The sequence below is a fragment of the Leptopilina boulardi genome, unplaced genomic scaffold (assembly GCF_019393585.1).
Source record: "Leptopilina boulardi isolate dan_hultmark-lab unplaced genomic scaffold, ZJU_Lbou_2.1 LbouV2_90, whole genome shotgun sequence".
Taxonomy (NCBI): domain Eukaryota; kingdom Metazoa; phylum Arthropoda; class Insecta; order Hymenoptera; family Figitidae; genus Leptopilina; species Leptopilina boulardi.
The window spans coordinates 112,464-128,315 of record NW_026138039.1 but is presented as its reverse complement, the minus strand read 5'-3'; the positions used below and the strand labels follow the sequence as shown (position 1 = coordinate 128,315).

At 31.6% G+C, this 15,852-nt stretch overlaps 1 protein-coding gene across 6 annotated transcripts in view; it reads right to left on the bottom strand.

Moving 5' to 3' along the window:
* The window catches only part of LOC127290857 (PX domain-containing protein kinase-like protein), a 96,752-nt gene that overhangs the window by 57,798 nt on the left and 23,102 nt on the right, over positions 1-15,852 (bottom strand). For 5 of the 6 annotated variants that reach the window (XM_051319659.1, XM_051319661.1, XM_051319662.1 and 2 more), the window contains exon 2: positions 11,714-11,902. The exons of the other annotated variant lie outside the window; for it this stretch is intronic. In XM_051319659.1, the coding sequence (XP_051175616.1) occupies positions 11,714-11,902 (189 nt within the window). The remainder of the gene's footprint in view (positions 1-11,713; positions 11,903-15,852) is intronic. 6 annotated transcript variants of the gene reach the window in all.

Genomic DNA, 15,852 nt, shown 5'->3' with positions numbered 1-15,852 from the left:
CATAAGGCACAGCCTCCGTACTTTGATGGCAAATCAAGTTTACACAATCCTGAATTTGTGGCACAAATCTGGCCCAACTCGTATGTCTCTCAGCGCAATAGGTCCGAAACAGTCTACCTAGCTCTCGCATTACCCGTTCGACAGGGATCGATTGAGGGTGTCTTATGGACGAGAAAATGACTTCAACGCCCTCCGCTTCGAGTCCCGATTTCCACGATGGCGACGTAAATTGAGTCCCATGATCCAAGGGACTCTCTCCAGTTTTCCTACTTCCGAAAAATAATGCGACTTCAATTTTTTTAAACAGATCACGGTATTCGCTTTTTTTATAGGGTACAAAGTTACTAACTTAGAGAAAACATCGAGAACAACGAAGATGTATTTTACCCCCGCTACCGATCCCGGTAAAGGCCCATAAAAGTCTACAATTTTAATTGAACTTGACGCTTTATTGTAGTAGATTTGTTACCTACCGCGACGTTTACTGTTAAATTACTTACGGGTAATTCTACAATTTTATTTTTTGTTTTTAATTGGTCATAAAAAATTTCGGATATGGCCGTAACTTCGCTACCGCAATACACGAGTACTGCAACATCGCAATCACCAATATTCGCTTTAATTCTAGGGCTCACTATTTTCATTTCTAAATCCTTTATTTCGGTTTGACCTTCAGGTTCCACGTCCCAACACAATTCCTCAATAAATTCAGAATTAGTCGTTTCTTTAAGCGCTCTTACATTAGAAGAGGATGGATCGTTACTGCGATTATTTTCGCTTTCGCCCGACGCCGGATTTCTCTGCGAATTATTATCCTGATTAAAAGGGCGATTTTGTCGCATAAATGGACCCGATCGTTGTCTCCAGTTTTGAGACCGCTCCTGATCATTTTGTTGAGATCGTGAACTTGAATTTTTAGCCTCATTTTGTTCTCTAGGTTTTTCAATCGACTCTGTCGGCGCTTTACCCTGAATAGGTAGCGATTTATTATTATTCGAACTCGACGGATTATTCCGATTATTATTGCCTGAGGGACGATTACATACATTTCTCACAAATGTGACATACAACAGTATATCATCAACAAATTGCAGTATGGGTACTCCCCGACGAAGGACCCTGGCGATTCTCCTCAGGGCAAGGTTTAATAACAGCGGGGAAAATACTCCCCCTTGAGGGACTTCTACACCTACGAGACTTGGGACGGCATTTTCATTCTGGAAAACAAGGTACCTTTAAGAGATCATAAAGCTAATAAGATTGATAATTCTTTCAAGAACTTCGCAGTTTTTCAACTCGAGTAAACCCGGGGATGGCAACAGCGCATTGAATGCACCCTTTATTTTTTTTTATATTATATTATTTTTATATATTTTTTGTTTTAGACAAAGTGTTCAAGTCTCTCGATAAGCTTTCCTAGAGCCAAGTCAGTGAAATGGGACGAAGACCCTTTCACCCCGATTTTGGTATACACTTAACTAGCAACAGTTTTGATGAAGAGTTTTTTATAAGGCGTGTAATTGGTTAGAGGATAGGTGCCTCCTACACCCCTCTCTACAAAAATGCAAGTCTGGTTGCACGCATCCCCTGTGTTTTTACATATGAGGCAAAATTCCTGAAATTTCCGAACAAAAAATTAAAAGTTATTGAATTTAATCCATACTTTTCTAAAATGATGTCATTGTTGGTGAAAGTCTAAAAATCAATTATTATTAAATTTGATAACATAGTTTTTGAATTACAACGTTTTTAATTTTTGACTTTTGAAAAAAAATCCTTTTTCAATATACAATATTTATAAGCTGAAAAAATTCATAAGCATTCCTTAATATAAGCTAAAGACATGTGCCAAATTTGGCGAATATCTTTTTTTTTGTTCTCGAGATAATAATTAATTAATTAATAAAAATTAATTAAAAATGAAATATTTTACGAACAAATAAAATCAGAATAATTTAAAACATCATTCCAATGCTTATCGCAATACACATCTATCCAACGAGCACTACCAATTAATAGCCAAAAGAAGAATTAAGTATTACTAAAAATCGAAAATTAATTACAAAATATTATTTAAAGAAAGACTGAAAAATACCATGCTCAGTAAGTAAAAATCCTTTGCCAAGTTTTGTCGTGATGGGTGCAGGAACAGATTTTCAATAATCATTTGTTAATACTTTAGATTGTTAAAAATGCTATTTGCATTGGTCTTGTTTGACACATAATTAAATGATCTTTCAAATAAAAAAAGATTTAACTGTTTATCTTAATTCCTTCAGATGTTATTAATTATTTAAATAATTATTATTATTAATTATTAATTTAAAGTCCGTTCATCTGAAATAGTTCATATAATGCTCGTTGGATGCTGATTGCGATAAAATATTTCATTTTGCTTCCTCGTGGAGGAAGCTTTGTAGTCCTTTCATTTATAAAATTTTTAAAAATGGTGAAACCAAATTTTCGTCTATATAGAAACATGTTATATGAGATCCTGATCAATTGTCCGGATGTACAGTCGACTCTCGATAATTTGAATCTCTCAGTAAATTGAAGTGTTCTTCGGGTCCCTTCAAAAACTTTTGATAAATTGAAAAAAACCCATTGTTTTGGGTCCCTTGATAATTAAAAGTTTTTTGACGGCAACTTGTCTCTTTTCCCTCTATAAATTGAATTCCATTGAACGAAACTCCCTATAATTTGAATTTTTTCCATTGCACAGTGGCCGATTTCCCGAAAAACCTGGCCAAAAATCGAAAAATGATACGATTTCAACCAAAATTGGTATACCCATGTTTTTTGGGCTTCTGAATTCATATTTTACATTGGTTGTGTCAAATTCAAAATGGCGGATCCAAAATATTTGCTGGTATTATAAAATTGCGTATATGTGTTAGAGTTTATTTTTTTTAAATTACAAAACTGCAGGGGCAGCTTGGGGCAGCTGATTTCAATTAAAATGAATCAAAAATATATTCTAGTTTATGATAATACCAGGTAGGGCGCGGATATCGGTGGACTTCACAACTATTTTCATGATTTACGTTGATAAAACAATACAAAAATCGTAGCCATGAATAGCGATGTTTAATGTCATTTTTTTAAAACTGTACGTTTTAAATGTGATGATAAATACATTCAACCTATTTCATACACCTTTGTTAATAATTCCCAAAAAAAGATATTCAAAAATCTGCTGTATATTAGTATATTTTCACTATTTTAACTGTGACGAAAATTTATAGTTATGAAACGTTCTGAGTAAATCTCTGGCAAAGAGCACTTTTACTTGTTCACATAATAAATTGGTGATAAAAAAAGTGTAATTTTTTTCGCAAAATTATGCAGTGAACCCTCCTTTATAATATTCAATAATAAAAAGTATAAATTTCTAAAAAAAAATTTTTGACTTTTGGCCAGGTTTTTCGGGAAATCGGCCACTGTGCATTGATAAAAATGTCACTATAAATTGAATTTAATCAAACCTAACTCTCTATAATTTAAATTTTCCTTTACAGATAAAACTAATAATAAATAATAAAATAATTAAATACTATAATTTTTATAGGACAAGGACTACTAGCTAATGAAGAATTAAATTCTATTTCACAAAATTCATTGTGGAACCTTCTTCCTGGTCAAAGAGATTAGACGTTTGAGAATTTTGTACACTTTGATGACGAAGTTGAAGTTCACGGTACTTTAACTGATGCAGAAATTTTAGCTCTGCCGAGTTGATGGAGAAGAAGAAATGGATGAAGCTGATGACGATGATGCGCATAATTTGGTTATTTCATTAAAAGAAGCAAGATTGTCATTGAATATGTTGCGGTCCTACGCACTTCGAGCGGAAGTTGATGATGACTTTTTCTCTTCACTTGTGTCAATAGAGAATGCACTTGACCATGCACATTGGAGTCGATTGAAACAAAAAAAAATAACTAATTTCTTTGTACACCATGCACAATAAATTTATTATTAGTCAATTTCTTGTTAATTTGAATTTTACCTGTCTTCTCTCTCGATAATTAAAACTTTCGATAAATAAAAGTCTCAACAATTTGAACTTTTTTTTAATCCCCTTGAGATTCAATTTATCAAGAGTCAACTGTATGTACGTCAGTGTGTGTGGATCGTTTTTGTGAACACGATATCTTTAACAGGTTTTAATGGATTTGGGTAAAATTTGGTAGGCTTATTTAACACATTAATCTCTTAAAAATGACGAGAGGATTTTTAAAAATACCCCCCCAAAAAAATGTTATCGTCTTTTTTCTAAACATTTTTTTTAATTTAAAAAATTTTTTAATCAAAAAATTTAAGGTAATATATAATATCATCGTCTTCCTTACGTCAAGACGAATCAATTGATATATATAAAGTATAGATTTGATTTAAAATTTGAGAATTAATAAAAATTACAAAATCAAAAATTCATATTTTAGCTAAAAAATTTTCTGCTTTTTTAAAATTCAAGTTAATGAATAAAATAATTGTATTGCTTGCATTGTAACGAATCGATTCATATATATAAAGTATATGTTACACCCAAAATTAATTAAAATTTTCTTAATTTTTCAAAAAATTTGATTAATTTAAAACAGTTTTCAACTCGAAATGTTTTAAATCAATCAATTGAATTAGGTCGGTAAACCTGGAAGTACCACATTTATAAAAAAAGTTTTTACATATGCCAACATTTAGGGCTCAATTAGGGCTAATTTAGTACCACATGCAAAAATTTAGGGCCCTTTACCTACTTGAAATAACCCTTGGTACTGCTGGCTTGACGTCAAGCTGGAAGTACCACACTATAGAACCTAAATATTTTTCAAAATTTCTTCCATATGAATTTAGGGCTCTCAACTGGGACTATTTAAAATTTTTAAAAACCACCCATAAGTACAAAAAAACATCCCCAATTATTTAAACTCAATTTAAGCAAACAGAATTGCGCTTATCTTCATGCTCAAGGCAGAGAGGGATACCTGGGTCCTTAAGGACTATACTCCCGATGTTACTAAGCCGTTGTAAGGTCCTTAGGGACCAAAACGGCGAAGAAGACCGGGTGCCCTTCCAGGAGGAGACGGTTAGCATTGATTCCCTTCGCCCGTGCAAGTAGAACTTGAGCGGAAGAAGGGAATCAAAGTACCCAGCGGGGACCTCGTGGAGGTTCCGTCTCCGAGCTAAGCTCCACCCACCGATGGTCTGGTAGGTCACACACACACTCATACAGTAGGGTGCCCAATAAAATGGCGGAACGGTTAGTAACATTCATCTTGGACCCGATAACACCCCGACAGGAGTGGGCGTGAGTTAGCGAGGACAAGAATCCTGCACTTCCAAACGGGGACCACGTGGAACATCCGCTCCCAGACCGAAGTGTCAGACCGCAGTCTGAAACCACAACGGTCTCACCCTGCCTCCGGACGAGGAGGCGTACTGTGTTCAAATTTCCCTCTTTAGTCGCCTCGTACGACACACTTGAAAATGGTAACTCGGGGATTTTGGAGTCGCTGATTACGAATCTAAGATTCGTTTTTAAAAATTCAAAATAGCGGATTCAATATATCCAATAAAGGCTAGATGTAATGCCGCATCCAACTTGCGAAGGCAAGATGAGCAAGATGATTTATTTTTCCTTAACCTGACGTGCTAGAAACTTTTATATAGGCCTAAATTAAAGCTTATATCTTACACTGTAAGGCTCAGATACGCAAGACAAAAAAATTTTTTAAAAAATTTGGGGTAAAGACCCCTAAAAATGTATGTTTGAAAGTTTTCAGTATTTTTTTTCTCCTTAACCAGGCGTGATAGAGACTTTTATATAGGCTTAAATTAATGTTCACAACGTACATTTTAAGCCCCATATGCACATAATAAATTTTTTTTTGAGAAACGGAGGTAATGACCACAATAATCTTTGTGGGTAATTTGAACCCTAATTTTTTTCGAAATTAAATTGTTTTTTAATCTTGCGCATATATGAGTCTTAAAGTGTAAGATATAAGCTTTAGTTTAAGACTATACAGAAGTGTCCATCACGTCAGGTTAAGGAGAAAAAAAATACTGGGATCGTGTTCAGCACACAAAAATACATTGCAAACCACTCTGCTTTCTCAAAAAGATATCCTTCACGGAAAGAAATGCTATCGACATTTCAGCCATAATTTTGTGACTGAGAGTTCTGGTTGAATTGATTATACAGTCTGTCAAATTGGTAGGTAAGTTAGGTTATATTAGCCATGTGAAGTCTGATTCAGACATCTTGCTCTTTGGAAGTACTATTCGTTTGGTTGGATTACCCGAACTGTATGGCAGTAACAGTTCCATGTTAATTCATTTATACGTTATGACAGAAGCAACAAGAATTATGGCAGTAATAACGAAAAATTTCTTTCAGTGTTGTAGACCTGTATTATTATAAATTATAAAGAACACACCACATGTTACCTCAGATTTAATTTTAGTGCAAAAATATTCAATACCGGCTGTACAATACACGTTTGAATACGTCGGATCCAGCAGACCCATTGTGCCATTTACGTTCGAACGCGGAATTGTGCCAGTTAAGGGTTAGTTTTACGTCAAATGAAAGAGTATACAGAGTTAAGTATGCAAAAAGCAGCTAATTAATTCAAATTGGCACCAGATATTGGTGAACAAAAAATTCTGCAAGTATGAAAATGTCCCAAAAATCACGTTTTTGGTGGTTTTTGAAAATTTCTACCGGGTAAATCCGATGTGATAGAGACTTGTCATGAGGTCAAATTAAAGCTTGAACCCTGTATTTACGACAAAAACAAAAGAAATTAAGCTGTCAAAAATGGTTTTTTTAAGTTGACAATCATAAAAATTGACTCACACTGTTTGTATATATGAGAGATTCTTTTTCAATCGCCCCAGCCCAAAAAGTCAATGTTCTGGGATTGGCATCAGCAAAAAAATTTGCTTCCTCGTGGAAAAAGCAAAATTTTATTGCCAAAATGTGATTTTGATTTTTTAACCTTCATTAATTCTTTAAATTTACCTCAAATGTATACTTTATATATATCGATCGATTCGTCTTGACGTAAGGAATACAATTATTTCGTATATAAACTTCAATTTAAAAAATCACAAAATTTTATAGCCAAAATGTGATTTTGATTTTTTAACTTTCATTAATTCTTTAAATTTACCTCAAATGTATACTTTATATATATATCGATAGATTCGTCTTAACGTAAGGCATACGATTTTATTATATATAATCATAAATTTTTCTATTTAAAAATTTTTTCGATTAAAAAAAAATTTTTGGAAAAAAGACGATAAAAATTTTTTTTGGAGGTATTTTTAAAAATCCTTTGGTCAGATTTGAGATATTAATATGATAAATGAGCCTACCAAATTTTATCTAAATCCATTAAAACCTGTTAAAGTTATCTTCTAAACAAAAAAGGGATCCACACACACACACACATACACACACACATACATACATACATCCGGACAATTGATCAGGATCTCATATAACATGTTTCTATAAAGAAAAAAATTTGTTTCCGCCACTTTGAAAAGTTTTATAAACGAAAGGACTACAAAGCTTCCTCCACGAGGAAGCAAAAAAGGGGTCAAAAATTTTTTTTTTTAAATTTTGTATACATTTTTGAAAAGTACGTGAAAAATGCAATAAAATTCATTATAGATAAATTAAAATCCATTAACTTTTGTCATAGTTAAACGGATTTGAAAATGACAATGTTACCCTTAACGTCAAAACTTCAACCCCCTCTACTTTCTACAAATATTTTTTTAATTAGTTTATATTTTAGGGATTTATTACTATCATATAGGACAACAATTTACCAAAGTATGATGCCAATCCCAGAACATTGACTTTTTGGGCTGGGGCGATTGAAAAAGAATCTCTCATATAAATATCTATTTTAAGAAATACTTGGATTCGTTTGGAATTTGTCACCCGGGGGTTTTCGAGGTCGCATCTCTGTGCAGTTCGTCTGCCACAGTCAACTAACGTTTCACATACTTTTCACTAATGATTCGTAAACGTTTACTAAAGTTGCACACAATCGTATGGTATTCGATAAATTCTATACTTTTAAAGAATTCAGTTAAAAGTATTTGAAAATTTAAATGACATTTAATAAATATTAAGTACCTTTCAAACATCTATTCCTAATAGTTTAACATTAAATCAAAAATAACTGGTAACAAACTGAATTCTAAAAATTCTATGACTTGTTTTCAATATTTCAACGATGTTTTTAAGTTATTCAAGAAAAGTTAACTAAAATTCTACGGAAATGTGTCCCGTCTCAAAGTGACACACTAGTCTCTTAATGATTGACGAAATATTTTTTCCGTGCCCCGAGTAACAAATTCCAAACGAATCCAAGTATTTCTTTAAATAGTTATATTTACGAACAGTGTGAGTCAACTTTCATGATTACCAACTTAAAAAAACCATTTTTGACAGCTAATTTATTTTGTTGTTGTCCATACCGCTATATCGTCGTAAAGTACAGAGTTCAAGCTTTAAATTGACTCCTACGACAAGTCTCTATCACGTCGGATTTACCCGGTAAAAATCTTCAAAGACTGCAAAAAACGTGATTTTTGGGACATTTACCCCCATTTTTCTCAAAATCCTGACGTGATGGGAGGTTTTCGTTGCCAGATTCGGATTCAGCACATCAAAAACAACGGGAAATGACTTCTCGATCTCTGGCAACAGAAATTTTATTTTTTTTCAAGCTTCTGCTGTTATAAATAAATAATTAATAAATTTATTTTAATATGTAATAGAAATTAAATGACATTGTTGATATTTTACAATGAATCCGGGAAAATATTTGCTTAATTGCTCAAAAACTACATTTTAAAAATCTGCAAAAAATATATGTGAAAGATGACATTATAAGGTATATGTTTAAAAAAAATAAAGTGGTCACTTCAAAAAATCACCTCCAAAAAAAATTTTGAAAATTTCAAAATTGATTTCTTTTTACTTTTTTTGAAAAAAAAATTTGATATTTTTTTTAGAATTGCTTTATATTTATTTATAACATATCCAAAGCTCATTAAAATCGGTTATGTAGTTTTCGAGATAAATAGGTTTTTTGATTTTTCTTTTCCCCTCCATAACTCCTCAAAAATGCGTATTGAGGGTTCATACTTGAAGAATTTTTTGTTCATGGGGGTACCAATATATGCACAGGAAAAAATAAGTTTTGTTTCAAACCCGAAAAGAAGCTACTTTCAATATGAGACACAAACTAGACCGAATATAGTTTCTAACTCGCTCATAGCATAAGTCTTACTTTAAGCCTACTGTAGGGGCTAACAATAAGCTGCCTTTTGAAATAGAAAGTAGCCACAAGCCCGAACCTGGGCTTAAATCAAGCCACTGCGCGGTATTAAAATTAGCTAACATAACCTAAACTTTTATGAAACCTGTCAACACCATATTATTGAAATTTTACACAAGTTTTGAAACATCGAACAACATTTTATTGATATAAATCATACTTTATATATAATACATAAAGAGACCAATTTATTTTTGTATATAATTTATATATTTGTGAGAAAATTGTAATAAAATTATGTTGTATATATAACATTATTTTCAGACTCATAACAATTAAAGCTGAATTTATAGGACACAAACAATTCATGATATGAAAATGTTTTATAAACATAGTTTTTAAATTTTTTATACAGGAATGAAGATGTGAGTCTTTTGAATTAATTCTTTTAGTTCCGATTAACTATAGACGCGTCACATTTTTGGAAAGGCGTCTATGACACTTTACACTCGGGCACTTTCGTTGTACGTCTAGTTACAACTCACTAGTATCTAGACCTCATGGGCATGATTGAAGACTTTTAACGTCTCATTTCTAACGCATAAAATTTTGAATTGAGTCCAAGACCACAAAGGCTTGTTTTGAATCTAATAGAACTAAGTATTTGTCATATTAATATCTCGTTTTTCATTAAGACCTTAACGGCTTATTTTTAAACCATTATTTGTGATTGGTATTAGTTATCAACTACTTTCTAATCAAAATATAAAATTAGACTATGCTTGGAGTAAGACTTTTTTTTCCTGTGTGGTGCCAATTTGAATTAATTAGTTGCGGGGGCACTTTTTGCATGATTAACCCCATATACCCTTTGGGGTTTGGTCATGCGAGTCCAAAAACCATATTGACAAATTAAAATTCATGAAGTTTTGTAGAAGTTATATAACCATATAACAGTTTTACGCAAAACTAAAAATTTGAATCCCCTTGCTTTTAATAATTTTCTAAAAAATAAGTTTATATTTTGAGATTTTGTTACTTTCATATAGGATATCAATTTACCAAACTGTTAGGCCAATCTACTATGGGGTATTTTTCCAAAAAGGTGGCCAAAATTCAAATTTCATTCAAAATAGCAAAAAACTTTAACATAAATCATATTTAACATAAAATACTTACTACTGAGATTAGATGTCAACGATATTTTCCGTATATTTTATATTTTTAATTAATAATACTTATTTTACAACTTACTCTTTAAAATAAGTCTCATAAACATATGTTTAAGCATTAATACGTTTCGTATAGCTTTCCAGTGGGCACGGGGACGTGTAAAATACGTCTTGAAGACGTCTTTTTTTGTCCGCGGACATCCTGGGACTTTGATGATAATGTCTCGAGAATATCATAAAGACATACAATGGACTTCTTTAAGACGTTCTATGTCTGGCCGAAAGACGTCTAAAAGACATCCGAAAAGGACGTCTAAAAGATATTCGGAAAGGACGTCTTTTAGACTTTGAAATTTTTTTTTCTTCAGAATATTTTTTGAGTTAAAACACATTAATTATTATCTTACTTAAATTCTGACTTTATTTTGATTTTTGTTTTATTTGTACACGCTTATACAGAAAGCAGGAATGGAAAAATCCTCCCGGACCTGGGATCGAACTCGCGATACGTTGGGTTCCAACGTCTGAGCCATCGGAGACAGATAAAATCCTTCACAAAGTTTACGAACTTGTTTGTCAATTAAATGAATCCAACTTAAGAAATTTCTGTAACATTTATCTTTAACAGTTTCAATGTTTACGTTGAACTTAGAACATAAAATATAAAAGTTATATTTATGAAAAATTTTCTATTTCCAAAATCTGAAAAAGACGTCTTTTAGACATGATAAAGACACCTTTATGAACAGACATAAAACCTTTTTTGGAGGTACCTCAGACATTTTATTCACGTTGTTAAGATATACCATACGAGGTGAAATTAAAGACGTCTTTAATCGAAGTCCGCAAAAAGACTTCCTCAGGACGTATTAGGAACAAGTGTGCCCACTGGGTTTAAACGCTAATATAAAAAATCAATTGCTTCATCAAAATAAAGCCAGGTTTCTATTACATATATATATATAACCAATAACCTATAAAAAAAGATTTTTAACTACATGCAGAAATTTTAATTTTGGCCACCATTTTAGGAAAATGCCCTAATGTGCAATCCCAGAACTCTTTTTTTAAGAGGTAGCTTTTTTCAGAGAATGCCTCACATATAAATACGTCAGTTCACCCGAAAACTTTATTGTGTAATTTTGAATCCTCTAAAAATTACGGGTTTTCGAATTTTAATTTTTATCTCTGATATTTGAACATAATTTTTATGTAAAGTAAATTAACCTGTAGAGCTGTTTGACGTCGAGCTACGAAATCTGGTTCCATGTTACCGATAATCCTCTTAGGGGGCAAAGATAAGTTGAGGCCAGAAGCCGATAAAGCCCCATTGAGTTGTACGAAGTCATTGTAACGTCTACAAACTCTCCAGGATCTTTCAGGAAGCGGACCTCTTTGTGTCCTAATCACGTATTCCTAAATCAATAGAGAAAATTATATACACAATATATATGGGATAAAATTTATGTGTGCACAGGAGCGGTGCAACCAATATTTTTCATATATAGAAAGAAAAAACACTAGGTAGGTGTCCCCCTCCGATTTCGTTCATCTTGATATATGTTGTAGTACTCGAAAAACTAATTTACACGTATATTTATTTATCGGCAATGGTGAACATTTAAGGGATAAAATTTTTTTGAGATTAAGAATTAAGAAAATATTGTAGGACTGAAATTTTAGTGTTTTCGTTAATGGAAACATCTCTTTTATCTTGCAAAAGCATAATAAATTCACGTTTAAACGATTTTCATCTCTCTGTAAAAAGTCATAACGGAATTTTCTTAAATTTTTTTTCACTATAACTGATAGAGATTTCAATCTACAAAATTGTTGGTAATAGCAATTCTTATAATGCGGCAAAAATACAGAATCTAAAATGAGAAACATAAAATTTTGTAACTTTCACATTTTAAATAATTGTCAAATCTCCGATGATTTTGACAATTTCAATGTAGGTAATAATAGTACCCACTTTCAATGTAGCAAAATAACTAATGACTGAGAAATTACAGCAGATGAGAAAATTCTCATTGCAGAATGTAAGCTTACCATGTTTAAAATTGCAATTATCTAGAAGATGGGAATATTTTTTTACCAAACCAAGGAATATTGACATTTTTTATATGGTAAATCATTTGTTTAAGGAAAAGTGACACATTAAAACTGGGTAATAATCGTTCCCTCTTTCAAACAGTTAAAATTCCTTTAATACTTTATACAGTGCATGCGTAAACACATGATCTTAGTACATTTTTAATATTTTCTTCATTCACACTCGCATACAATATGAACCTAAGGAGGGTTCTGATACCGGATCAGTATCGGACCGATGTCGGATTTCGACATACCAATGTCGTATCGATACTGATATTTGGTACTGTTTCCGTATCGAAAGGATGTTGAAATGTAAGATCGGACCGATACTGTTTTCCTACACCGTTACACAATTGGAATCCGACATTGGTCCGATACTGAAATTCAACCTCGATCCAATATTCGATTCCATCATTAAATTTAAAAAAAAATAAAAATAAAATAAATTTATTGGATTTATTAAGTTTAACTTAGTATTAGATTTTATATTATGTAGATTCCACATACATGATTTTTTTCTCTACCTTAAACGCAATTCAACGCACAACTCGCATATTTTGAAAAATCCTAACCGAACGCACTAACCGCAGAGGCATCGAGACCTTGATAGGTATTATTGTAACTATCAATTATATTATAATTGATAATTATTATAAGTTCATTTGCTTTTTTAGGGGCGTAGGCAAAAAAGAAGTCTGAGAAAAGATTTTATGTTTGCTTAAATTTCTCAAAAAAATTAAAAATTTCACGGGGTGAGGAGGTTTTAACCCCAAAACTACCCACTATGATTATTGGTGGGGTGCATGTATATATGCCCCTTCTGGATCCACCTCTGATACTGTATTACAATAATAAACTTCTTTTCGCTGTTTTCATTCAAAGAAATATATTTTTAATGGTGTGTTACATCCTAAGATGCACAAAGCAAAGAAATTAAGTTAATTGTTTTCAAGCCAGGAACGCATTGTCCTCTAACTTGGGGATAGTTTTGAGTTTGAATCTTCTTTTGGAAAAATAAGGAAATTGGAATTATATGGATTAAATTTTGTCGATACAACTAAAATTGAATCGGCAAAATTTGGAAAAGGTCCTATCAAACAAATGATGTTGATAGTATGGGTCCAACTTAAATTGTACCAATACTATCAGGGAAAAAGAGAATAGACATAGAAAAGAAGAGAAAAGTAATTAATTATACAATAAAAGTACTTACTTTTTTAGATTTTATTTATAAATGTTGAAAATCGTTGAAAATTTGTTTAAATGTGAATTTGTGGTCGTGACTTCGTAATTAAGAATGGAATAAATTGAACTTAGAAAAATGCACTGAGATAAGAATTAAGAATTTTGACTGAGAAATGTAAATTGAGAAATGTTGACTGACTAATTTTGAATGAGAGATTTTGACTTTTGAATTTAGAAATTGAACTGAGTTTTTAATTCAAATCTTCAGTTTTTATATTATTATCCCTACTTAAATTTTTTAGTTGGGTGGAAATTTGGAGATGAATATTTTATAGAGTGGGAGGTTGAAAAGATCAGTGATTGGGTTTTTCATGAAAAACTTATCTAAAAGAAAGATGTCATTGGATCTTTCAGGCCCAGCCTTGCAAGGGATGACTTTGCGTGGGCGTATCTTTAAGATTAGGGTGTTTCGAAAAAGTGGGGAACTATAGTTTACACTATTTTTAAAAGATGGAGCCAAAATTCACTTTTTAAACGAATTTTCAAAAGTACAAAAATTCTTAAAATTATTTATGAAATACATGTTTTTTATGAATATTTAATTATACAGTATTAAAAATTTACTCATTCAATTACACACACACATACCTTTTTTATACATATATGAATATAAAAGATAATTAAGTAAAATTAATTATATATAATTAAATGACAATAGTTACATAAAAAGAAAGAAACATGTAAAATTTAATGTTACTTATAGTGTAAATGGTTAATTATTTTTATAATAATGTTTAAAATTTCAATATTAATTTAAATTGTTAATTAAGATTTAATTAATTTTATTTTTTTAGTAATTTGAATATATAATTATTAATAATAAATTAATTTGATATTCCAAACATTAATATTAAAACTTAATTAAAAATTTAAAAGAATATTTTTAAGAATTATTTAAAATTATTTAAAATTTTCTAAATCAACGTGTGAGATATTATTTAGAAAAATAGAAATATAACAGACTTTGTATCCTAATATTTTTTATAGTTTTATGACTAACAGATGTAATTCGATGGTAGAGACTCTTGGACTTTCGTGGGAAAGTGATAAGATATGAAAAAGACCCCAGCAGTCAACAGCTGCAAGGATGTACTTTAGAGTTTCTAAAAAGATTTAATAGCTATATTCTTATCTATATTTAATTTTCCAAATTTCAAAGTGCATCCCACGAGTGAAGACTACTGAAAATACTTTGTCCCGTTATCGGTTTTTTAAAAGAGAGACAAACAATTTACACAAAAAAAATATGAGACATAGTTTAGATAAAACAGATGTTTTCCATACAAAATTTACAAGAAAAAATTAAAAGGGAAAAGAACATAAAATCTATTAAAATAACGCAGGACGTTACAGGTGAAAATATTTAATCGGACTGTTCTCAAAAACGGCTCCATAGATTATTTTGATTTTTTTGGGAAAAGTTTGTATTTTCTATATACTTTCACGAGAAAAAAAAATTTTCACTGAGCAAAGACTTTTCAGTTGAGTCTGGTTAAGGCTCACCGTGCCACCGCTAAAGTTTTTACGGAAATATAGAAATTTCACAATATAAAGAAAAATTCAATAAAAAAAATTTTTTTCCTCAATAATAATTTAGCACGAAAAATTGAATTAAACAGTAGCATTTTCACCACCAACCTCAATAAATTTAGAGGTAAACACCCCCAAAAATGAACTTTTCGTTCAAAACTATATAATTCCTCACTTGGCTTCCGTTTTCGGTTACGGTTTAATACGGACGTTTCTGTGTTTCTTGGTCTTTTGACAAAGTTTTTTCCCGTATTTTTTGAGGGTAGGGTAGTATAAATCGGTGAATTGTGTAGTGAGTGGTTTTGTGTGTATGAGTGTGATAAAAAAGTCGTGTGAAGTGTAATAGTGTGGCTGTAAAAAGTGAGTAAAGGTGTGTGAGGTTTTGGAAGGTTAGGTTGGGAGCCTGGAGAGCGAGAGAGTGAGTGACAGAGGTAGAGATAGTAAGGAGTTTTGAGTGAAGGCGGGTTATCATGGCGCTAGTAGAGAGGTCGCCG